This window comes from Pithys albifrons, chromosome Z (genome assembly GCF_047495875.1).
Source record: "Pithys albifrons albifrons isolate INPA30051 chromosome Z, PitAlb_v1, whole genome shotgun sequence".
Classification (NCBI taxonomy): domain Eukaryota; kingdom Metazoa; phylum Chordata; class Aves; order Passeriformes; family Thamnophilidae; genus Pithys; species Pithys albifrons.
Window position 1 is genome coordinate 20,711,919 of NC_092497.1, and position 25,624 is coordinate 20,737,542.

At 36.1% G+C, this 25,624-nt stretch overlaps 1 protein-coding gene across 3 annotated transcripts in view; it reads right to left on the bottom strand.

Moving 5' to 3' along the window:
• PDE4D (phosphodiesterase 4D) overlaps positions 1–25,624 on the bottom strand; it is a 387,174-nt gene that overhangs the window by 268,509 nt on the left and 93,041 nt on the right. The window contains exon 1 of one of the 3 annotated variants that reach the window (XM_071580006.1): positions 5,616–6,816. The exons of the other annotated variants lie outside the window; for them this stretch is intronic. Coding sequence (XP_071436107.1) covers positions 5,616–5,662 — 47 coding nt within the window. The 5' untranslated portion in view covers positions 5,663–6,816. Of the gene's footprint in view, positions 1–5,615; positions 6,817–25,624 lie in introns of those variants that run through there. 3 annotated transcript variants of the gene reach the window in all.

Below are 25,624 nucleotides of genomic sequence, written 5' to 3' on the forward strand. Positions count from 1 at the left end.
CTAATATGAGTATAGCAGTAATCCAAAAAGTGAAGGTTATATACTCTCATTATTCTGGAAGAACAGATTAAAATCCCAACAGGATACTCATCTACACAAATTGAGCAATGGCAGTTTATATTTGGGCTTATGGTTAAATTATCTTGCCTGCACAGAAATTTTGCATGCAAAATGCCTTAACTACTGTGTGGAAGACTACAGTGCACTTCCGTGGTCAGGGATGTAATTTACATATACATATGCTGATATCTAACCTACCCATCAGGAAGGCTGTCAGGCTGAACCTAGTAGTGTATCCAGAGTACTTTCAACTTTTCACATGCAAACATTATAGTCAAAAGGCTGCTAATATGAATAATAAACAAATGAACCCTTGCCCTGTTTTGCAAATAGTAGAAATTATTTCATGTCTTCCTTGATACTTAACATGCTGAATCCTGGTTAAATGTTATTGGGCAGATAAGGTGTTAGACATACAATGAAAAAGGCCTAAGATATCTTAAAGGGAAACTGTTTTTTTCAGTCAGTATCTTAACTCCATCTCACCACACTCATTCCAACTTGAGAAGTAAACTTCCACAATGCCTGAAGGAAAGTTACACCTGTCACTGAGCATAAGAAAACAGGGAATAAGGTGACCTTTCATATTTTGCAGTGAAAATCTACTGGCCACAGAGACTAAAATTCTTTGGTCTTAAAAAGATTGCTTCTTAGTTTAAGAAATCTTGATTTTTCTTTTTCCCAAATTCAGGTTCAAATCCAGATTTCCAAAGGAGGAACTGAGATATTCCTCTACAGTTTTTATATAAGTATAAAATATCTGAAAACTAGCCAAATACTGCGTTGAAATGTAGTTAGGAAAGAAAACTTTTTTCTTCACCCACTGTAAAATACAAATATTTCTAGAACAAGCAGATGAATAAATACTGGCACAAAAACACTGGGGTTGGAAGTGAAGAGTTATGCCATCAGAAGGGCATAGCACTGGTCAGACTCAGTTCTCCATGATATCTTCACGAGCTGAGGTGACTCTTCATGTCCTAAGAACTTAAAGAAAACTGATTTCATACATTAGCATAAAGATCTTAGTTTTCCATCAGTTTTCTTCGCATTTACATATTCTATTTTTATACACTGTAAGAACCTATATAACAATGGAAAGCCAAAACAATTCTGGCTGGCTGAAAATCATATAGAGTTCCATAAAATGTAAAAATAAAAAAAAATTATCATGATTATTTTAGAATACTGGCTAAAACAGATGACAGAAGCTTGTTAACAATTACATTAATTCAGAGATTTACACATCACAGAACTACTTATGTTGGAAAAGACCTTCAAGATCATGGAGTCTAGCATTTGACTGAACACTACCACATCAACTAGACCATAGCATAAGTGCTGTATCCAGTCCCTCCTTGAACACGTCCTGGGATTTTGAGTCCACCACCTACCTGGGCAGCCCATTTCAATGCTTAAGAACCCTTTCAGTGAAGAATTTCTTTTGTGATGCCCAAGTTGTACCTCCTCTGGTGCAGCTTGAGGCCATTTCATCTTGTTCTGTCACTTGTTGCCTGGGAGAAGAGGCCAGCTCTCTCCATCCACCACCACCCCCCCTCCCCCCCCCCCCCCCGGCTTCAACCTCCTTTCAGGTAGTTGTTGAGACTGATAAGGTCTCCCTTGAGCCTTCTTTTCTCCAGGCTGAACAACCCCATCTCTTTCAGCTTTGTTGCCCTTCTTTGAGTTCACTCCAGTACTGAAGTGTCCTTCTTGTAGTGAGGGGCCCAGAACTCAATACAGGATTTGAGGTTGGCAGCACCAGGGCCAAATACTAGCACTGCCCTGGTGCTCTGGCCACACTATTGCTGACACAGGCTAGAATGCCATATTGGCCTTCTTGGCCACCTAGACACATGCTGCCTCATGTTCAGCTGCTGTAGACCAGCATCCCCATGTCCTTTTTCACTGGGCAGCTTTCCAGCCACTCCTCCAGCCTGTAGCACTGCCTGTGGCTGTTGCGACCTAAGGGCAGGACTCAGCACTTCGTCTTCTTGAACCTTGAACTATCAATCCAGTCTCTTCAGATTCCTCTGCAGAACCTTCCTGCCCTCCACCAGAACAACATTCCTGCCTGACTTACTGTGATCTGTGAATTTACTGAGGGCACAGACTTGGTCTCCTCATCCAGTTCATCAATAAAGATAACTAAACAGGGCTGTCCCCAGGGCTGTTCCCTGGGGAGCACCACTCGGGACTGGCTGCCCGCTGGATGTAACTCCATTCATTATCACCCTTTAGATCTGGCCATCCAGCTGGTTTTTTAAGCCAGTAAAGAGTGCACCTCTCCAAACCATGGGTTGCCAGTTTCTCCAGGACAGTGATGTGGGAGACAGTATCAAAGGCTTTGCTGAAGTCCAGATAGCAACATCCATGGCCATTCCCTCATACATTTAGGTGTGTTACCTGATTACAGAAGGAGATCAAGAGCTCAGGCAGGACTTGCCTTTCCTAAACTTTGCTGGCTGGGCTTGATTCCCTGGTTGTACTGTATATGACACATAATTGCACTCAAGATGGTCTGTCCCATGACCTTCCTGGACACCAAGGTCAGGTTGACAGGCCTATAGTTCCCCAGATTCTCCTTCCAGCCCTTTTTGTGGATTGGTGTCAAATTGGCCTACCTCCAGTCATCTGGGACCTCTCCAGTTATCCAGAACTGATGATAAGTGAAGGTTAGTGATTATAAATTTTGATACTAAGATCCTTTTGAAAAACTAGCCAGTAATAAGATTAATATGAGGCAGCAAAGGATAATACGTATAACCCTGCATTTGCATTGGTTTTCATTAAATATATAAAGCCAAAATGGTCAAGTAAATATGGTGTGATTAAAAAGGAACCAAAAAAGGATTTTTTCCCTTTACTCACTGTCTTGGTAACCAAACTGAATTTCATTCAATCTTAAAAAATTTGGTAGAAAACATGAACAGTCTTGGTTACATTTTTGATTCTGGAGTTGATATATTCACCTGTGGATTAATTTCAAACCTTTGCCAGTTTAAAGAAAGATATTCTTGAACACAAAATACTACTCCTCCTACTATCATCACAAATGTGTCTAGGTACTTCTAGGATTAACTTTATCCTCACCAAAGACATCACTTGCCCCAGCCACTGTACCCCTTTAATGCATTTTGTATTTGCTTCTCTACAACCTAAACTCTTTGAAATCGTTTCAGGCAAAATACCTCTTTTATGTCTACTCCATTCTCAGTTTTATAAGCCTTTTAGAGTCCACTCAGATTATAGTAACCCTTATATGTCTGATATAGTTTTGCTCCCAGTCTTACTGCCTGGGAACATATATATATTTTTATAGATGCTTTTTGCCATTGTCAATTCCTACCTGTTTCTAAGATTACCAGGAGAGTTCAGATACTGGAATTTTCACTACACTTCCAAAAGCTTATGGGTTCCTAATTAAACCCTACTCTGAGGACCATCTCTGGCTATTCTTTCTGTAAATCCACATTGGGTGCTTAACACACACACACCAAAAAAAAAAAATTCACCCCTTGACTGGCCATTGGAAACAATATATTACATTTTAGAAAGATTAATATTTTTATCCTCCCCTGACTCTACTCCCCATATTCCATGTGAGAAAAACAGGAACTGGCACATGGAGGTATACTGCATGTCTCTAGGGTACCTTTAAAAAGCAACATCTCTCAGATACAGAAAATTGTGAGTTTTACTTCTAAAATATTTGGTTCTGTATGCACACAGAGGTTACAAGTATCATGAAGGAAATTATGCTGACCATAGAACACCTTTGATGTGTTGCGTCAGTTTTGAGGAAACATTATTAAAGATGATCAAATAATACTTGTATAAAGTAAACACAAAACTATTTCTGTTCCATGAAAGGTATTCTTTATATTCATTGTCATCCTTTAAAGGACATCTGAAAGTAGCATGAGAAGTGATTATATACATACAGAAAACGTTTCTTTGGAAAAATTCTATTCACAACAGAAAAGGTGGGCATATGTTACAGGCAATGCATTGATTTTCAAAAGTTCAGAATTAAAAGAAAAGCAGTGACTGGCGACTTAACACCCTGGCACCCATAAATGCTCCCTATAGACCTACTGTAGCATGAATAAGCAAATTTGCCAATTCTCCGAGAGCTGAGATGAACAACAGTGTGCTAGAAATATTTGCATTCTAAATCAAGGTCTGTGTTAGGTAAGCACAAACTCAACCATGGTATGGTTTGTATTCAGATAAGAAATAGAAAATATAGCACATATTATCTTCCTACGTCTTCCCAGCAAACACTTCTGCCAGTCTTCGTCAAATAGTGGGTTCATATACTGTGACAGAAAGCAAGGGGCTGGTAAGGAGTTCACAGGGAAGCCAGCTTTTAGAGCTTATACAGAGAATGGCCACTTTGTCCCAAAGCTCTCTCAACAGATTCAGGATACGTTTGAGAAATGCTTAGTCAGAAGATGAACCCTGAGGGTTAAGACATGCTTAAAATAATTTTTCTAAGTCATTAAAAAGAGAATTAAACCATATTCTTAGAAGACAATGGAAGCTGTCTCCCTGCCAGATGACTTTCTTTCTTTCTTTTTCTTTCTTTCTTTTCTTTCTTTCTTTTCTTTCTTTCTTTTCTTTCTTTATCTTTCTTTCTTTCTTTCTTTCTTTCTTTCTTTCTTTCTTTCTTTCTTTCTTTCTTTCTTTCTTTCTTTCTTTCTTTCTTTCTTTCTTTTCTTTCTTTCTTGTTTTCTCAAAATAGCTCCCATAGCATAGTTTGCAAATAATATTTTGAAAGATTCGATATTTACTCAAAGGGCAAAAGTTTTATGGGGAAGCACCTTTGTCTCAGCTAAAAATATTCATTAGGCACTAACCAAGGCATTGATTCCAATATCAGGAGAAAGACATGACGCAACAGCCACTGGTAGAATTTATAAGCAAGTTGACTGCACTGTATTGCAAGGAAAGTAGAAAGGTTTTTCAGTCAGGAAGAACTATAGATGCCTGTGATTCAAAGAGGAAACAGATGTTTTAATGATGATAAAGGGATTTTAATGCTATATGATTGACTCTGAAACAGTCACATAGAGAACCTACCATACAAAAGCCCTTATTAAAGATTACTGAATTGCTTTATGAATGAGCATTTTTTCCTGTTTTCGGGTCACTTGAAAGTACATAAATAAATAAGTCCCAGGACAAACAAAACAATATCATAGGGGGAAAATATGTCTTTGTTATTTCCTTCAAGTCAGGCTAAGAAAGAAAACAGAACTGTTCCTTTGATACAGGAAGAAAACACATCTCCTTGCTCAAAATACTTTTAGCATAAGAAAACATGACCATAACAATTCAGTTTTTATGACTTGCATATTTTGTAAAGGCAAAGGAGTGCCAAACTCATATTACTTCATCACTACTACATCTGTAAGATTTTAATTTTTCTCATAGCTGGATTAGCCCTCTTTTGACATTAATTTAGGGGGAGACATAGCATCTGGTATTTACCTCAGTATTTTGGAAACAAGCATTTCGAGTTTAACAGTCTATAATGTGTATTGATTACTCACCATATCCATGAATGTCTCCTAAAGGGGAAATTATTCACATGCATCATGTTCTCAGATCTTCCAACATTAGTGTTTTCCTTGTCAGGCAGATTTATCTCTTATGGTATTCATAGATGCATGCCAGAACAACTGCATGAGCAGTCAACTGCAGGAATTATTGCAAGAATTGCTGTAATCCACAAAAATAAAAATTGCCAGGATCCAATAAAAGTCTTCTCACAGGGTTCTCTAGGTACACATCCATCCATTTATGCATCATTTGCTATTTTAAAGAAACATTAAACTAATCAGTATACTGAAACTGTTCTGACAATGCCAACAGTTTGCCTTGACAAAAATCCAAGTGCTTTAACTGTGAATTAAAACATCTTCATATGCAGCATTTTGGACAGTTGGAAAAGGCTAGTTAAAAGATAGTTTCTTGCTATCTGTGCCAAATCAGTGTTTAGAAGTGTAACTTCGGATAGTTTTGCCATGTTCAGAAATGAATACTGCTTTTTCTTCTTTCTTAGACACATATTCATCACGGTCAATTTAATGCAGTTTTCCTTTCTTACAACCCCAGGGAACAGGATGATGTTTAATAGCCTTGTACAAGAACCCCAGACTTCTTTTGAATTTGATATTGTGACTTTGTTTCTTCAGTTAAGAAAGAAGGAAGGAAGTATGCTTTCTCCACTCCATAGGACAGGACTACAGTTAGATACCATCACAAGATATGATCATATTGTGACCAAATTCATTTTTGCTGTCTAACCCTGTGATAAGGCTGTCTGCTCCCTTTAAGTAAAATGACTAAGCTATCGACTCTCACTGCAGAATCTAGTTCTGTTTTGATGTTACGCTGTATATAAACCCACGTGCATCAATTTGTACGTTGCAAAACGAAAGCAAAGCTCTAAGTCCCGTGTTACCTAAGCATTCTTTCTATGCTGTCCCTTTCCTCCAGTTCAGCTCCCAGACAGCAGTTATCACTCCTTACGCTCTGGTAAGTATCCTCGGGAATATTCTTAAGCCCAGGCTACAGAGACGGCGTCTATTTTGAAGCAAATGCAGAGTCAACAGGTTCTCGCTTCCTTCTCCAGGACGATAATTTCCAGCCTTTCCTCGGTCTCCTGGTCTCCTCACCCAGCAGCAGCAGCAGCAGCAGCAGCGGCGGCGGCAGCCCCGGACAGTGTTGGGCTGCGTGGCACTGGCCCTGCAGCAGACTGGTCTCGGCTGCGGAGAGGGCTCTGCCTGGCAGAGGCTGTGCTGGCGTCAAGGGGGCCCTCTAGGTGGGTTCTCCCGGCACCGCGCATCCTGCCCTGCCGCTTCCACCCGCCCAGGATGTAGGGTAAGAACTGGGCACTGAAGAAAAAGACACAGGAGAGGCATCCTTAGAATGCCCTATGGCTCCCGGGTGACAGAAAGCGCTGCAATTTTTTCATGGAAGTGCAAAAATCTGCAGGAAAAGCGGCGCTCAAAAGCAGAATTCACCGTGTTGGTCTCTACTAAAATGTAAATGATTTCTGGACAAGCTTTTCGGCTTCAGCATTCCCAGGGCACACATTGTTTGCTTGCAATTCTTTTTACATGGTTTACATTGTACTAAGACTTCTTAAACTTCCAAAGACCCCTTGCCCTTTTGACAGGAAATCCTGCAGTAGGGAAGCCAGCTGCAACTTCAGTGACATTAAAGCGTGTGATAAGACTTTGTATTTGATTAGGGTGTGGGTGAACTTGGGAGTAACATGATATGCTTTTGCATGGAACATTTATATAGATGTTATTTCCTTAAGCTTAGTTCTGTTGCTTGCCACAACTCTATTCTACAATACCCCAAATTAGCCCTAGTATGGTTTGCACCACTCTGAAGGAAAAAAATAAAATATCAAAGTACTTGAATGTCAAGTGTACTGACACTGAAATGGCATTTATTTCAGTTCAGAAATAAAAAAGGAGCATTCATACATTACTATACTTTGAAGACTTGAATCATAAAAGTACAACAGATTCCAAAATTTAAAGAGGGAGTAGCATAATTTATGCTCTACTAGTCTATACAGATGGGGCTTTGTTTTTCTCACATTTAAGTACAACCATGACAGAAATTATGAGAATTACAAATAAGGAGAGTGAAAATTAGCATTTTTTGCTAAGATTGCAAAACAAAGTATATAATCATGCTCAATAAAGGTAAATATTCAGTATGGCTTTTAAAGGGACCAGGTAAGCCATTATAACTGTTATACCATGTTCACACTTTAAGTAGAAAGCATCCTCATTCCACCCATCCCAGTTAGCTTGGGAATTTATACCAAAGACATCTGAAAATAATATAAAGTCTGAAAGTTGAAAGATCATGTGATTAATCTGAATATGAAAAGAATCACAGCTATTCCAGTTGTCTATTGCTTTCTCTAAGCTGGATATGCCTGCTATAAGATATTAACTACAGCAAATACTACACAAATCTGCATCATCATTAATATTTCATATTGCACTTATCTCACTGTATACTTGATATTGCACTTATCTCACTGTATACTTGCCTGATCACCAACAGGCACTGACATTTTCAACACTAGACTTACATAATGACTTGTACTATCTTAAGAAAAAACTTCTCAGCACTGGCCTATCACCAGCCACATTTGAGATCTGTGAAAGAATCTATCCTGCATCTGTGTTACGGTCTGGTTTTCTCTAGTATTAAGTTTAGCACAAAGCATAGCACCCATTGACTCAGCTAATTTCATTCAGAAGCAGAGCTGCAGAAGGAGCGTGGGCATATACAAAGTTACTATACAGTATTACAAACCAGTTAAAGAACTCACCAACAAAGTGGAATGCACGATATAAGGGCTTTCCAGATTAGGGTTAAATTAAAGCTAGAGACTTTAACAGTAAGGAATTTTTTCTGTAATTCCAGTATAGGCTGACTTGTGAAATTCTTCCTGTTGCAATAATAATTTGCTAATTAGTTCACTTGGGGGAAGGGGGAGGGAAGGGGGAGAGGTGGTGTTGGCCTGGGGGGCGGGGGGCTGGGGAAGGGGTGGGAAACAACAGACAAAAACAATTAGTGACATTAACTTTAGTGACATAATGTTTTTGGACTGGATAAGCATTTTGGTATATCAACTCCAATTCAGGTCAATCAAGTTCTTTAAAAAAATTTAGTTCAAGCACAATTTCTGTTGGCGGGGGGATGGGGGAGGGGGGGGGGGTGGAGAAGCTAGTGAAAACAGATTGTCATTTTATTCCATTTTATTCTTTGATTACCCAAACACTGCTCCGACCATTAGAATTTAGGCTATAGGACAGTGCAGTCCATCTTCCCCATTTGTTCAGACTAGACTAGGCAAGAAGAAGCATGAAGAAAGAGAATGAATCATGAAGACAGAGGATGACAGAGACACAAGCAGAATTCAACAAGTGAGAATGACTCTTTCCTTTGATGGAGGAACCCTAGATTCCAATCCTTTTTACAGGGTCTCTTTCAGTATTCTCCACTAAAATTAAGTAGGTAATGGGCAAAGTATGTTTGTAACAGGAACTAGATTATCTGGAAGCACTTCTCACTTCCTAATAAATAGGTGCACTGGACTATAGAGTGAAGAGCTACCCTTTTCCTCTCCTAATAGTCTTGGGGATCTTGGATTACTTACTGCTCAATGAAACATTTAAAGGGGAAGAAGTAAAGAGTATGTCCTATAAACCTTGTTTTTAATGAGACTATTAACACTGCAAAATTGTGAAGACTTTTCTGTTCTTTGGGGGAAGGAGAACCAAAAAGGATTATTTGCATCTCCATTTTTACATAGTCTTCCTCCCACTGCATTCAGCTTTTCAATTACTAGTCATATCAGAAAATTACCTTAAGAACTAACTAATGTCTGTGTCTGTTAAACTTCAGTCCTCTAGAGTGTTTTCTTTGCCTCTTATAGATGCAAATGTACTAGCAGACACCAGAGGAAGCATTTACCTTATGACATTTTTGGCAATTATTGTGTATAGAATGGTTTCGGTTGGAAGGGACCTTTCAAGGTCTTCTAGTGCAAGCCCCCTGCAATGAGCAGGACATCTTCAACTAGATCAGGTTGTTCAGAGCCCTGTACAATCTGAGCTTTAATGTTTCCAGGAAAAGGGCATCTACCACCTCTCTGGGCAACCTGTTCCAGTGTTTCACACTCATTAAAAGAAATTTCTTTCCTATATCTACTCTAAATCAACTCTCCCCTTGTCCTATCACTGTGAATCCCACTAAATGATGATAGTGCTAAGAGATATGAGAACTGGTTTTCCACAAGAGTCAGATTTTTAATACAAAACTCAACAAAAACAATGGCAATACATAATACAAACCATAGAGGTGATGAGGAGCAAACTGCACCAGGGGCATTTAGAATTAACATTTGTATACTTAGATTGAGTGCTAATTTTCCTGAGGGATCATTTTCACTTACTGCATCTTTTGGTTTTTACAAAAAAGAGACAAAAAAAAGTAATTGGATCAAATATTTTGTTTGCAGTATAATAACACATGGGACTAAACGTGTATCTAGGAGGATGAAGCTAATGCCTAAAGCAATGCTGAAAAGGCAGCTCCTAATATGTGTACACAGAATTTCATCAGTGTTATTGATAAATAGTAATAATGACCAATGGTAGATTTTTCAAGATTGTATAAGATGAGCTAGTGACTCATGACCAGTATATTTGAACTAGAATAAATAAAAAAAAAACTTACAAAACTTGATAGTTGTATAAAAAGTCCCAAAATGCCCTCCTAGAAAGGAACAGTTGTGGACCCTGAAATATGCTATCATTGACAAGGAGCATTTATAGAGATCAACTCCTCTGCATGTAATATAGGCAAATGCAAGAAACGTGTCAACATAAATGCCCTGTGCACACAGATAATTTCAATCTTCAGGAAGAATGTTGAAATGAAATAAAAATTTTTATTATATAAAAAGGAAAATATAGAAAATAGAGGATTTTTCATGCAGGAAAAAAATAAAAAAGAGATTACTCAAAACAGAACAAAAGAACTGGAAAAAATACTATTCAGCTATAATAGTACAAATAGATAGTGTATGGAAGTGACCATTCCCCATATTCATGATTAATTTCTATATTTTGAGCATTAGGATGCTACTATTATTTATAAATTCTCCATGAAAACTATATAGATTAAAAAGATCAACATGCCTGCTGAAGTGGTAGGAAATGTGTCTCACTGCACACTGTTAAAGGAAATCGTCCTTCAAGTGATTTGTCTTTAGTCATACAACTTTTTAGGTTCACACAAGTTATCTTCAGAAATAATAGCATAGGTAGTAAGGGCACAAATTTGTCTCATCAGAATCTTCAACAGAGTAAGCAGATAAGACAAATAGGCTCCCCACTGCATTTTGGACTGCTTTGGTCACAGGCAAGTGTTATATGAGTGTACGTCAAGACAAGTTATTTAGCTTTTTGTCCTGCCTGCTTCCTCTGTCACCCACCTTGCAAGGAAATTAGCTCTCTATCGGATCCCCTTCTGGAGTAAGAAAACTAGACTTTCAGAGAGAAAAACTTGCACAATGTTGGAAGCACTTGCTGCAAGCAGTCCAGATAACAGCAGTTTGTCTCTATTCTTCTTATACAGGCTTGTTGCATCTGTAGAGACCTTCTATGCTCAGATAACTTCATGATGAATCATAAGACAAGCCACATGCATTTGGTGTCATGCTATAGAATCATCATTCCACTGGGCTTGGACAGAGTCACATGATTTCAGACACTTTGAACTGAAAATGACAGAAAATATGTTTCCTGTACCCAGAGAGTTCTAAATGAGTGCTATGGAGATAACCCACACCACATAAGTTGCCCTGAGGGCTTGAGAGCTTAGAGTCATAATTATCTCATTGAATGACTAAAAGAGAAAACTTCAAAAACCATGCAATTCACTCTTAAACAACAATCATGAATTAGGTAATGTTGCTAAGAGCTTGTGGCTATCCCTTAAGAACAAAAAGAGCTTAGTTATCAAGTATATTTTTGTTCTGAAAATGATGCATCGAATTATAAATGTAATTTGAACAGGACATTCTCAATCTAAGCCCCAGCCCTTTTTTAAGTCCAAGGAATCTTCAGGTCAAGAACTTTGAAAAATGAATATTTTATATGTCTTCTATGAAATTTTTAGCTTGTTCCAGCTCTCTGTTTTCCCTTCGATTAGAGCAAAAGACTTTTTTTTCAGGTAATCTCATTCCAAATTTTAAAGTCTTCTTAGGTGTTTAAAAATAATTAATGTTCCTCATCTCACTTGGTAATATCAGTTGCTGTTATACTTTCATTGTTCTATTTATGTTCTTATAATCGATGTGAAAATGTACTTAAGGCTGCATAGATTTAAACTGGCACAGATGGAGTGTTGTGGAAAAGAATGCCAGTGCACATCAGGGAGGTTAAACAATTTTTTTGTCTCATTTGAAGACAAATAATCTTACTGTCCTTGATACTACGGATTGGTGATGCCTCAAGATAAATAATTGTCCTGCATAGCAACATATCTACATAGAAAAGGCAGCCTTGGTTTTGCTCACAGACTCATATCTTATCTATTGCATATGACAGGGTTCAGATACCTTTAAGATCATTCCACAAATATAAACAGAAATGCCACTAGTAGGCAAAAGAAATTTAAATATTATTGTTTTCTCTTTTACCATTGTACCATTTTCCATACCCACTGACTGATCAATGAATCTCCTTTCCCTTTAGAAAATCAGAAAGAAGAAAAGCATCTACTCTAGTTTGCTGGCAGAATAGAGACTTAAAGTATTAAAATGGGTGTTAATTTAGTCTCATATTTATTGAGTTATTTGGCCCTCTATGTTGTAACTGTATTATTAATTGCCAGAACCAGAGCTTGAGCTCTCTGTATGGAGCTGTATTACTGCTATGGAATATGGGACTGGTAACACTTTTGCTGTTTGGATGTATGTCTGCTGAGAAACAGGAAGTGACTTCCAGTAACCACAAAATCTAAAACTTTACATCAAAAAGTTGTTTAAGAAAAGCTATTGCCTATTTTCAAACTGTAAAATAGAAGCAATGATAAAATTATTACAGATTTTATTTATGCAGTGACAGGAAACTGAAGTCAGATGAAATATACTTCCAGTGAATAGTCCTGACCTATTCTGTAATATGGAGATAATTATGTATAACTTTTGGTCAACTCTATTTCAAATAGAACACAGTTCATAGTACCTGAGTCTTAAATGACAAAGTAGAATGACACTTTACTTCATAATACCTTTTTGTTGTTTTGGTGGTGGTGGTTTTTTTGTTTGTTTGTTTTGCTGGTTTGGTTGTTTTTGGGTTTTTTTTTGAGGGGGAGGGGGTAGTTTGGGGATTTTCTGTTGTTTTGTTTGTTGTTGTTTTTTTTATTACAAATTAAATCTCCAATACAAATGCTGGAAACTGATATACTCCATTCATATCAGCTTTACCTTCTCTACAAGGTTGTGGAGAAAAAGTAGCCTGACACATGTTCGGGGGTTTGCCTAGCTTCACAAAAAGGTCCTTTCCCTTCCTCATATGTGGTAAGGTTTTCATTACATTTGGTACTCAGTTGCAGAGCAACTTCAGTTCAGTTGCACAGCAACTGAGAAGATGGATTCTTTCTACATTGCCAACTAATATATATTCTGAACACAAGTATATTTTGTAGAAGGAAGGATAACTAGTTGAATTGAACAATTCAAATATGATTTACAAAAAGAAATGAAGACAAAGGATTTTCCTTGACAATTCTTGTGTAATCTTACTTAGACAAACTTTTTTTGACACTTTACAGGTGACTTATTTTCTTGGATGGAGAAAGGAAGGAAGCAGAATGGGACACATGGAAATACCGGACAATACTTTGACACATTTTTTTCTGAAATGTCATTTCTGCTAATAAATCTTATTTTCCTATTAAGTATTTTTTTCTGATGTTGTCAAATACACAGTTCAATCAAATAAATTTCAATTTGTGATTTATAGTATAGTTTACAGCATTTAAATTATCTTTTTAATGATCTAATAAAAACTTTCTTAAAGCTCTAAATTGTAGATTGCCACTCATTATAATTAATGGGCAGATTTCTATTTTTCCAGAGATATTTGTTCATCAAAAATATTTCTTATTACTTTTGAGATGGAAACAGACATACTGTAACTCTTTCACTTTTAAGAAAGGGCAATAAATATTTTCTGTGAGGACTCCTGAAAATTCTTCAGATGCCTTTAGTGAATTTTGCAATGTTGTTTTCATATTAAACAATCCAGATCCTCCAGCTTTCTATCAAATTAGAATCTTTGATACAACTGTTCTGAAAATCAATCAAACAAACAAAACAACAAAGATTAACCACATTACTATAATTTCTTTTAGAAATCAGAATATGAAGTCAGATATTTGAGAGCTCATGTACACTAATGAATGAAAATCTTTTTTATTTGCCCTGATCTGCCTTAGATTTTTACTTTTGATTTATTTATAAGCAAAGGATTTCTGCCTGTTTGCAACTTAGTCATCAATAAATGCATTATGTCAAAAGATTCAGGGCTTGCAAAGTGAAATCACTTCAATGTGGAGATTTTGTCATAAAAAGTTTAGCAATTATGAAAGTAATATAAGTAGTGTTGTGTCACTGAACTTTTCTTTCAGTTGTGGTCAGTCTATGCTCATTGCAATCAATAAGCTTTCTATTTGCTTGCTGCCCTGAAACTTTCAAAATGTTTCAGGACATCAAACATGTAAGACTCACATTCCTCCTACTAACTACTGCAAGATCCTGCAATCTGATTCGTCTCTATAGTGGTAGTTGCTTAACACTGAGTCATATGAAGTGTCACTATTGCACTTCCTGAATAAAAAACTAAGTAAAATATTCTAGTAACATTTTATTTAGGAAATAATAATTACAGTCATTTTTTGTCTTGTCTTACTACCTCCTCATCTGCCTTAGAAGTCTTTTCTTATACCCATGTTTTCCATTTTAAATAGCAATTTCCCAAATATATTATAATAAAGATAGCTTAGATGAATCGACCTACTATATTTTCTGGAAAATAAGACTACATACAGTAAATGAATTTAGTAAACATATATGATTTTATCTTGTTATCTATTTGCCTTGATGACCAAGAACTTTGGTGGTCAAACCTTGTATTTTTTTCTTAAATGAAAAATGCAGTGGACCTGTGTAGATCACTTTTGGACTCTTAAAATGCAAGTAACATGTTTACTATTATTCTGTTCTTGATTTTATAATCTTATTAACAACTCCTACTATAAGACTGAGATTTCCTGTACCAGTTCTTTCAACGTTCTTGAACAAAGATCATCCAGTCCCCTTAACTTTAAGAGCATTAATGCCTGAGATTTGCTTTCAAATCAATAGTCACAATTTAGATTTAAGTATCTTTGTTCCTATTACCTATTGTACCTGTCTTGATGCTTAAAATAATTCTTTCAATTAACACTAAGACATTTAACATCTTCCATTTCCTGTAATTCCAAAATCAGCCCTACAACACAAGTCTGTACTGCTGCATTTCTTAATTTACATTGCTTTTACAGTTTATGCACCTTCTGTTTTCTATTGGTTCATGGAATATTTGATAAAGAAATTGAACAGATTTATCTTGTCAGACTATCCAGTCCTTACCATAGTTTACAGACCTTTTAGTGACAAAAACATGAGAAGTTTGTGTCTCAAAATAACATTATTCCCAGTATTGATTCTAGGCAACATTCATCAAACGCTTTTTTTTTTTTTTTTTGCATTACACCTTCCTTTTCATGTCCAGTATTATTTTCAATTCACTGAACTGTAATTCTGCTACCCCTATTCATGTGAGGTGGATCCCACAGAACTGATTTCTGCAAGCTGATCCTGTGTTATTGTCTAACATGTCTTTAGAACCAGTTTGACAACCCTCAGGAGTCTGCAGAACACGTTTGATGCAAAGAGTATGATGCTGCCCTCCTACCTTTACATGCATGTACTTATGAATAATACTTTAGTATTTAATGCAACTGGAATTATCATAGTAATTATCTTTTGAAGACAAGTACTGTTTTTTTTTTCTTTTTATCAGATGTTTATAAATCATGAATGTGTAATTCTATATTCCTCACTGGCAATTTCTAGCATTAAGTGACTATTTGTATTCTGACAAAAATACCTATATTTGTAACTTGTACGAGAACGAAACCTCACAATTGAAAAGACATTGCAGCCACTGTCTTCTTCTGTAGAAAAAGTGGTTAAGAATTACCCCTGAGCTCCTTTGTTTTCTCGGAGTTTAAAGAAGCCATGTAAGTTCAATTGCTGAGTGCCCAAATGAAACCTAATTCAGATTAATAGTTCTGTTTCCAAGTTGCAGATGACAGAGGAAAAAAACCTAGACTTTTTATAATATTAAGAGATTCCCACTGTACCAGAAATAGTGTACAGATGTTACTCTAATATAGACTGCTAGATGAAAAAGTTGCTGTTTGTGTGTATGTAGTTGGGATGCTGCTATGGACAAGCACTCATTGGTAAGTATATGGTATTTTATAGTTACATAGAATCACAGATGCTTAGGGTAACCAAGAAACATCAAAAAGACAAGATCTTTATCGCAAGTGGTTCACAGTCCTAAAATAGGTAGAAAAGTAAGGGAAATTATTATTCATTACATGGAGAAGTGGACTAATATGTTCTTAACAGAAGCAGAATAATAAGCTGATTATGAAGTACTTAACAAGATTTATAAGATGAATATGGGCCAATACTCCCTGTATACAAAGCCATTCTTAGTTTCTTTTAAATTTATTATTTAAAGGAGTACAATAAAGAGCAAACATGTGACAATCTAAGTAGCAAACCTCTCTGATTAAGTACAAATTTGTATGAGATTATAGCAGCTTTTTCTAGACTGAAGTCTAAATCCTACTGCATTGCATCACTAAAAATGCACGATAACCTAATGTCATCCATGGTGTTAACCACTAGCAATGTGATTATGAACCAAAGGAGAAATTCTGAGAGGCCTTGACAATTATTTCCTCAAATATAGATGTGAAAAATGGAAGTCTTCTCCCGCAACTTATCTCAGCCTGTTAAAAGTATAATGCTTACAAATTGGATATTTCAAGAAGCACACAAAACAAAAACACACCTTTTTTTTCCTATAGCTCCCAATGTTTTTTGAAGAAAATACCCCTAAACTGAGTATCTCTGAGACAGGCAACAACTTTAGCTGCTTTAGACAGCTATATTACATACTGGTCTCTTGTCAGGCTACTGAAATATTCTTCAGCAAAATTCCTCCATTTAGCAAATTATTTAAGTGAGATGAAATTTCAAAATGCAATGGGACCCATACACCTTAATTTAATGTATTCCATGCCTTTGAATGATCAGTTGTGCCTAGACCTTGTCCTCCATTATCCCTGGAGACTGATAGCAAGGCGTTGCACAATATACTATAGTTATATGTTGAATTTTAGGGAAAGTGAGAACTTACTCTCCAGCTCTATTAAGATATTATTGCACACACAATGCACCTCAGTGACATTAAAACCAAACAAATTCAGGTTTTTTTCTGGTATTTGATGACTGAAAACAGAAACATATCACTGGTTCAAAGGCAGACATCTTCAGGCCCAGTCAGAAGATTTAGGTCTATATAGTCAAGCCTTCTGATCAGTAGGTATCTACACTTGGGAAATTTGGAAAGCTGTCATGACTTAAATTGGTTTTGTGTTGTTTTGCCAGCATAATTAATGAAAAATGGGGAAACTTTAAGGTAGTACTACTGAAAGTATAAATACTTAATTGTTGCGCTATTCTTGAGCCATTGTAACTGCATTGCTTTTGCTGATTATCCAAAAGTACATATATTAAAACAGACATTTCCTCAGTACTATCTACCAAGTACAATGTAGACAAAATCTAAGAGATTATGAAAAATGATTTCTCAGGAAAACAGAAACATCCTAAAGTTATTTTTCCTTAAATGTTAATTTTCTAGATTTCCGTTTTGCTAAAGTTACCAGAATACTATTACTTCCCGGGAGTCTGATAAGTAGCCATAGTTCCTCTAAAAACAAGTTTTAAAGCTCTTACTTCGGTGTGCCTTCATATGAAATTCTCCAATGCAGTTCATACGAGATAAATTCACTAAAATAAAGGAGAAAGAGAGCATGCTTTCAAAGTTATTTTTGCTGATGTTCCCTGTTTTCAAAATTGTGCAGGTAACTTTTGCTAACTAAATGAAACAAAAATATTTGTCTGTATAATCCCAAATATTCTTTTTCCTGTGTGAGTCATTCCCATAACATGTATTTCCTGCAGTGTTCTGAGAAGATTTTGATTTTCCTCTATGTGGATTCAAAGCCTGACTGTAGGAAGATAGATGTGAATAGATATTTATTAGTAATCATAGGCCACACATTGATTTTTCTGAGTAAATGACACTGTCCTTAGAGGAGGATAACAACCTGGATATGTTTACATTCTCAAATATTCTCTCTCAGCTAATTTAGGTAACTGGGGACAGTACCATCCCACTACTCACTACAAAATTATTATACAAATAATTTCTTACCGACCCCATGATTTGCATATTAAATTAATTCCTGATTAATATCTTTATTGATTATCTGGATGAGGAGATCAAGTCTACCATTAGCAAATTTGCAGATAATACCAAGTTGGGGGGAGTGTCAATTTTGCTGGGGGGTAGGACTCTGCAGAGCAATCTGGACAGGGTGGATAGATGTGCTGAATCCTATGACAGGAGGTACAACAAGACCAAGATCTGGGTCCTGCACTTTGGCCACAACAACCCCATGCAACGCTACAGGCTGGGGACAGAGTGGCTGGAGACCAGCCAAGCAGAAACAGACCTGGGTGTTCTGATCAATGGGAAGCTGAACATAAGTCAGCAGTGTGCCCCGGTGTCCGAGAAATCCAAAGACATCCTGGCCTGTACCAGGAATACTGTGCCCAGCATGACCAGGGAAGTGATTCTTCCCCTCTATTTGGCCCTGGTGAGGCTGCACTTCGAGTTCTGTGTCCAGTTCTGAGCCCCTTAATTTAGGAGGGATATTGAGGTTCTGGATCAGGTCCAAAGAAGGGCAAAAAGGCTGGTGAAGGGACTGGAGTGCAATTCCTATGAGGAGAGGCTGAGAGAGCTGGGGTTGTTTAACCTGAAGAAGAAGAGCCTTGTGAGAGACATTATCACTCTCTACAACTACCTGAAAGGAGTTTGTAGCCAGGTGAGGGTTGGTCTCTTCTCCCAGGTAGCCAACAGTAGAACAAGAGAGGATTGTCTTAAACTGCACTAGGAGAGGCTTAGGTTGGACATTAGGAAGAAGTTCTTTCCAGAGGGTGATTGGGCATTGGAATGGAAGTCACCACCTCTGGAAGTATTTAAGGAGAGACTGGATGTGGCACTTAGTGCCGTGGTCTAGTTGACTTGTGGGTGCTTGGTCAAATTTGGGCGTGATGATCTTACAGGTCTTTCCAACCTAGTTGATTCTGTGATGGGCTAGCTAGTCTGTGCCCAAGGTATTTATTGTTTGGAAGATGTAGATAACTCATGGAAATGAACTTTATATTGTTAAATGCAAGACAGCAGTATATATATGTAACTTATAGCTTTCTTTTGCAATACTAAGGTAAAACTGAACTGCCAGCATCTATCTTACATCCTCTCACAATGTTTTTTTAGATACTAATTTTAAACTTGTTCCAGAACTGAACTAAATAGAAAATTGTTGCTGTACTATTCTCTACTATATATTTTTATTCTTCATTGCCAATTCATGCAAAAGGTTCTCAGACTTTAGAAAATATTCTGTGGAGGAAAAAATGCATGAATTTCATAGCTTGTATTTGATGGGTCAAACAGAAATCTTCTGTATTTTATAGATCAATGTTATGATGAACACAAGTTTAGTACTTATAAGAATTGTGAGTTGCAAAAATATTGGGGAAAACAGTTGTAAACAGTCACTTAAATCAATGTTTAAACTCTAAAAGTAAAACTTAATTGAACTAACAAATTTAGGTTTAGTGGTTTTTTTCTGTTGTTTTATCATTTTAAAGGGTATGATGCAATACTCTCTTTTTTAAAAATTAATATAAAATTTCATTTTCCAAAAGACAAATTGAAGGGGGAAACAATATTTCTTACAACTAGGAGAATAGCATGATTGCCTAAATTTAGATTGAAATGTCTGAAATTGTCCTGTAAAAGGTTGAACATAGAGCAGTTCCAGTGAATGAATAGGAACTTGGAAAGCTGAGTACTTGAAAAATCAGTATAATTGACTATGCTTGTAATACTGAAACCCCAGATTTCTTTCCCTTTTTTTTTTTTTAATTGGGACATGCCAAATAAATCCGTTCAGAAGTCATACCAAACACAAAACTACAAGTATGTATTTCAAGAATGAGGTGGCTATTGTAAATTACAAGTTACATCTGGGCAGAAGCCTTGACATCTGCATGTAAGGGAATGCTAGCTAAATCCAAGATCACCTGGTACTCTTCTCAGTCTCATCCTTAGAAAGAAATAATCAGAAATAGATATGAAACTCCCAGTTTCATTACTTGAGCAGGAAGTACACCTTTTTGCTCATAACTGAACCTAGTTTTATAGCATTTCTTACATGGAACAAAAATTTGAAAGCATCTGAAAACCTGAAGACATCTGTAGGTAAATGAGCAACAAAGTTCAAACATGTTTTGCAATTACTTCTGTAACAATAACTATTTACACCAAGTAGTCATGGAATTATAGCATAAACATATAGCATAAAATGCATACTTTTCACAGCTGTCAAGAAGTAAAGTTATTTAAGAAGAAAAATTCTAAACTGAATGCTGGTGCACTGTAATAGTCTCAAATGGAAATTTTGATGTTATAAATCAAGTGACATGAAATCACGGTATGTAGGTTTTCTATAATTTATCCAGGATGTTTAAAATTTTAAAATGCAGTGACTAATGCAACTCATCTTGACCCAGACGCATGTTTCAGATAATTTTACATAAATTTATTAAAAGGTAACAGGCATAAATTGAAGTTAATTGAAGCATCATTTCATAATGCTTCCACTGGTTGACATTCTCTTACACATTCTATTCTGGGATGTTTCATAGGCAGCAGCATACAAATGTCTTCTACAGATAAAGAATTACAGTACTATATAACAAGCTATTATTCAAGCTTTCACTAAAAATTAAGTGTAATCTCTACCAAAAAAGGTAACGGAAAATTTAATATAAAGGTTTTACTTCAGTATTGTGCAATACCTTATCTGTGCCACACAAAGAAATCACTTCCAGAGAAAACATGTTCAATCTCAGTTAAATCTATCTTAAATCTTTTTTCAAAGATTCATTATTCTTTAAAAAATGTTTAGAAGATGTAAAGCTAGCTATGACTGCCAAAAATAGTTAATCTAGGTAATATAATACACCAAAAGTGCATGTAGTACTGTTTAATAATAAATTCCCTAGTGATGCTTAGGAGTTTGAGGGCCAGTAACAATTAGCCAGTAGCATGTGTTATTTTTAGGCTATGGCATGCCTTCTAGAAGGTTTTCTCATGACCCTTCCAGAATTTTCAAGTGATCTGTATGTAATATAAAAAAACAGACAAATATCTTTGAATATAATAGGAATCAGTGCTTAAATAAAATTTAACTAGTAATGAAAGCCTTAATACACAATCAAGAATTTCATGTGAAAAAAATTATTATTGAAAATATTTTCAAACTATCAAATCTTAATGCACTTCTTATTGGAACTAAAAACTATACAGAATAGGAATTTTTTATTTTCAAAAAGTAGTCAAGGAACTGGGATCTCACACGTGTATAGAAGGAAGATCCTGTGACATGTATTGGTTTATATTACCTGTTGTTATGGGTTTAGCTAAGTAGGCCTAAATTTAGGCTTTAAATTTCAGATTAGGCCTGGGACTGTTGGCTGACTTGAGTTCGGCTGAGCTAGCTGACAGCTGACTTCTTCTGGTATTCCATACCATATTCTGACGTCATCTTGAAGTGTAGGAGCCAGTGCAGGGTGGTTTGGTCAGCTCCTTCGTAGCTGTTGTCCCAGAAGGACGCACTGCGCCATCCCAGAAGGGATGGTAGGCCCAGGCCCAGCACCGGCTTACCATCATGTTATCTTAGGGAAGTAAAATGTTTGTTCTTAGTTTTTCTCTCTACTTGGGTCTGTCTCTGGGAAACTGACTTCTCTAGAGTGATTTGTAGTTAGAATGGCGGGATTTGTGTTCACTGGGGAGTCAGAAGTTATTTCTTGATATGTCTAACTTGTGTGAGTGTTATATTGGAGTTTACTCTTAATTTTCTCTCTTCTGTATAAATACACATAGTTTAAGCATAAACCTATTTTGAAGGGGTTTTTCCTTTCCTCCCTCTTCTCAGTGGGGGGAGGGAAGCTCTTTCCCTCTATGTTGGGCAGTTGGCATTTTGCCAGGTCAACTCAAGACACCAGTTAATACTACAAACCTCAAATTAACTTCAGGTTGAAGACACATTTGATAGAATTTATTTGAGTTTGGACAGGGAGGTTTTATGGAAACATGCTTCTTCATCTGCTCTAAGTTTATTTTGATGTTTAAGTGTTGCTTATGGGATACTATTACATTGTCCCAGATGGAATAGACAGATCCTCTTGTTATAAGAATGAAAAGACACCTACCATAAGATACAGTATGCTTTAAACACTGATGTTTTAGGTATGAAGTTGGTGGCAATATTGAAACCAGGTGGTATTCAACCACATCTAAAACTATTATCATGCAAATTATCGTCATAAAATATATCAATATATAAATATTTTTAAAAGTCCAAAAATGGGAAAAAAATCTGATAAGATCTGAGGAGTGTCCTTAAGCCAGGCTTAAGAATATGCTCTTATTCATGTGCATCTTAGGAAAGTGTAGAAGTTAGTCAGATGATGAAAACTCTATATTTACAATAATTTTTCTAGGAAAGTTATTTTTTCCATATGATTCTGTAATTTTGTTGTGGCTCATAAAAAACTATTTTTCATAAAATTCAACTTAACTCAGGCAAGAATGTAAAGAAAATATTACATATTTTGGGGACAAAATTATTAGCTTCTCGTATAATAAGAATGTTTCCTCCTTCCTTCAGCATTAAATCTCCATGGTTTTGCTTATAAACTCAAAAGTTACAGAAAATAGACTCTCTCTTTTTGAGTTTTAGTTCCTTTTGTATGATAACTATTTTGCAAATGAGCAACATTTCTGTAGAAATCTCATGGCAAGATCTGGAGAACACAAATTACGCATTTTGTACTTAATTTGAAGTACCTGGTCTATCTGTATACATTCACTAAAAGAGGTGTAACTTTCAGATCACTAGGCCATTTACAGATGCACACAGTGGCAGAAATAGCTGAAAATACCACATATGCAGTGTGCCATAAAGTTGCCATTCAGGTTTTTCAGGAATCTTCTGGTCGAGGATGTAGTAGCTGTGTGATGCTCCTAGTCAATTTCTGGCACACTGAAGTCACCCATAAGGACACGGGGAGCTGACTTGGAAGTGTCATTGATGAGGATAATAAACAGTACTGGTGCTTGTATGGACACTTGAGAGGCATCTCTTATTACTTGTTTCCATCTGGACGTTGAGCCACTGACTAACTCTTTGGATGTGATCATCCAGTTAGTTCCTTTTCCACTTAATAGTTCATGCATGAGGTTCATTTCTCCACTATTAAGAGACAATAATGTTTTGTAGAACTTCTCAGAAGTCCAGGCAGATGATATTCAGTTGCCCTTCTTTTGTCTTCTAAAGCAGTCAGTCCACCATTTGTGAAAGGAAAATTTTCCCTTGATGAAGCCACGTTGGCTGTCTTTAATTACTGTCCTATCCTCCATATGCTCCAACAAAACTTCCAGGAGGATTTTTTGCACTGTCTTAGCAGTTACTAAGGTGAGCTTGATGGGTGATTCCCAAGGTCTTTCATTTTACTTTTATTTAGTCTCTGGGGAATCCATCTCGTTATCATAACTGTTGTAGTATGATGGTGGCTTAGTAACTATGCCTATTCTGACCAACAAAATAAACCATCCAAACTACTTACGAGAAGCCAAACAGTCCTACAACTAACTTTGAATAAGCAATTAATGAGCTCCAAATACTGGCACTGACAATTTTCTGGAGTGTCTGATAAACAGCTCACAAGCATATTGCAAAGAAAGCTTTTAAATAATTACAAATTGACATTAAAAGAATGAAAAGCAAGATCTGAAATACCCAGTGTTCATAAGAAATTATAAACACCCACATTCTAAAGGCAGAAGCCCTTGTTCATTATATGGCAAACATTCTTAGGCAACTGTATAAAACCTGCAAGAATGCACTGTAAGGATATGCTGCAGCTTGTGGCTTATTTTTTAAAAATGGAAAATATAAATTAGCTGTCTTTCTTTTGAAAAAAAATTCTTATGGAACTCAGAGAGTTCTAGTTTATTGTTGGGTTTTGTTTGTTTTGTCTAGGGTTTTGTGTGTGTGTTTGCTTGGTCAGTTAGTTTTTAATGTATAGAGACAAGCAATGCTTCAGTGATCAACATTTATACTGAGCTGAAGGTCAGACTGCCAGCACTTCTGCAAGCCCATATATCTGAATTAATAATTGCCTTTCAGATATTGGTGAACTACAAAATCATTGCAATGCCATTTAGAATAATAGAGGCATAAAACAGCCTAGGTTGGAAGGGACCTCAGAAGATAACCTTGTTCAACCTTTTATTGAAAAGAGAGCTTATATTTTGTTTAAAAATAAAAAGTATTAATTGCTACAAAAAAAGAATGGAGGAGTTGGAAATATGAAGAATCTTTTGTTGTCATTATTACCATCCTGTGGAATTGTCTGCTGCATTTAAAAAGTTGTGCAGTTCTTAGATATTAAACCTAGGAGAGATCGCTATAGGAAGCAGCTTAAGAAAAAAACAGAACCAAAAAAAAAAAAAAGCAAATGTCAGCAAAATCTAACACACAGTGTATTTTAAACTTTTTGATTGCTTACTCTTTGTTTTGGTTTTGGAGGATTGTTTTGTGGGTTTTTTTAAGACAGCTAGGCTAAAGACTTAAAATGTTGGACAACTCATTTCATATTTAAGTGGTTATTTTTAAATATCTTGATACGTCTTCCCGCATTTCTGCTATAAGGTTTTACCCACAAAAATGTTTAAGTCGGAATAAGTCACTAAAATTCATTTTGTGAAGACAGTCTGAGCAGAAAGCTCTGAAATGGCCTTGAGTCTGGATCCAAAACACATTCAGAATGTTGCACAGAAGGTCTTAGGGTAGGTGTTCTTCAACACAGACAGGAAAGACTAGTTCCCCTAATTTTGTTGGAGAGATTTAAATAAATAGTTAACTCTCAAAAGTTTATTATCATTCAAATTAACAGGTATAAGAACTTATTCCAATAACTGATTTAAATCTTCATTTTTATTTGCATTTTTCTGATTTTACCTAAAGAAATTTCATCTCCTTTAAAGTTCACACTTATTTTTGCTTATCAAGGTACTCTTTACCTGCATATATTTTAAGTAATTGTAGTTAATTACGTATTTATATTTATATTTTAGTTAAGTAGACATCGTTTTTATGATGTTAAAATATTAAATGCCATCTTTTTTAAATTTCATTCTTTTTATTCAAGGTTTTTGGAAAATTTCTTTTCACTGGAAGGTAAAATTCTATTACAATACAGAACTCAGCACTTTAGAGTGTTTAAACTGACATGCAAATATATCGAAACTACAGCAAGAGATTTCTTTGTATCCTTCCAGATTTTGTAACTGAGATTCAGTCCTGAGGGTGTTTGGGGGATTTGGGTTTTTTTTGTTTGGTTTGTAAATTTTTTTTGTTTTTCTTAAAGTGTTCAGCAGAAAGAGAAGGAGACACA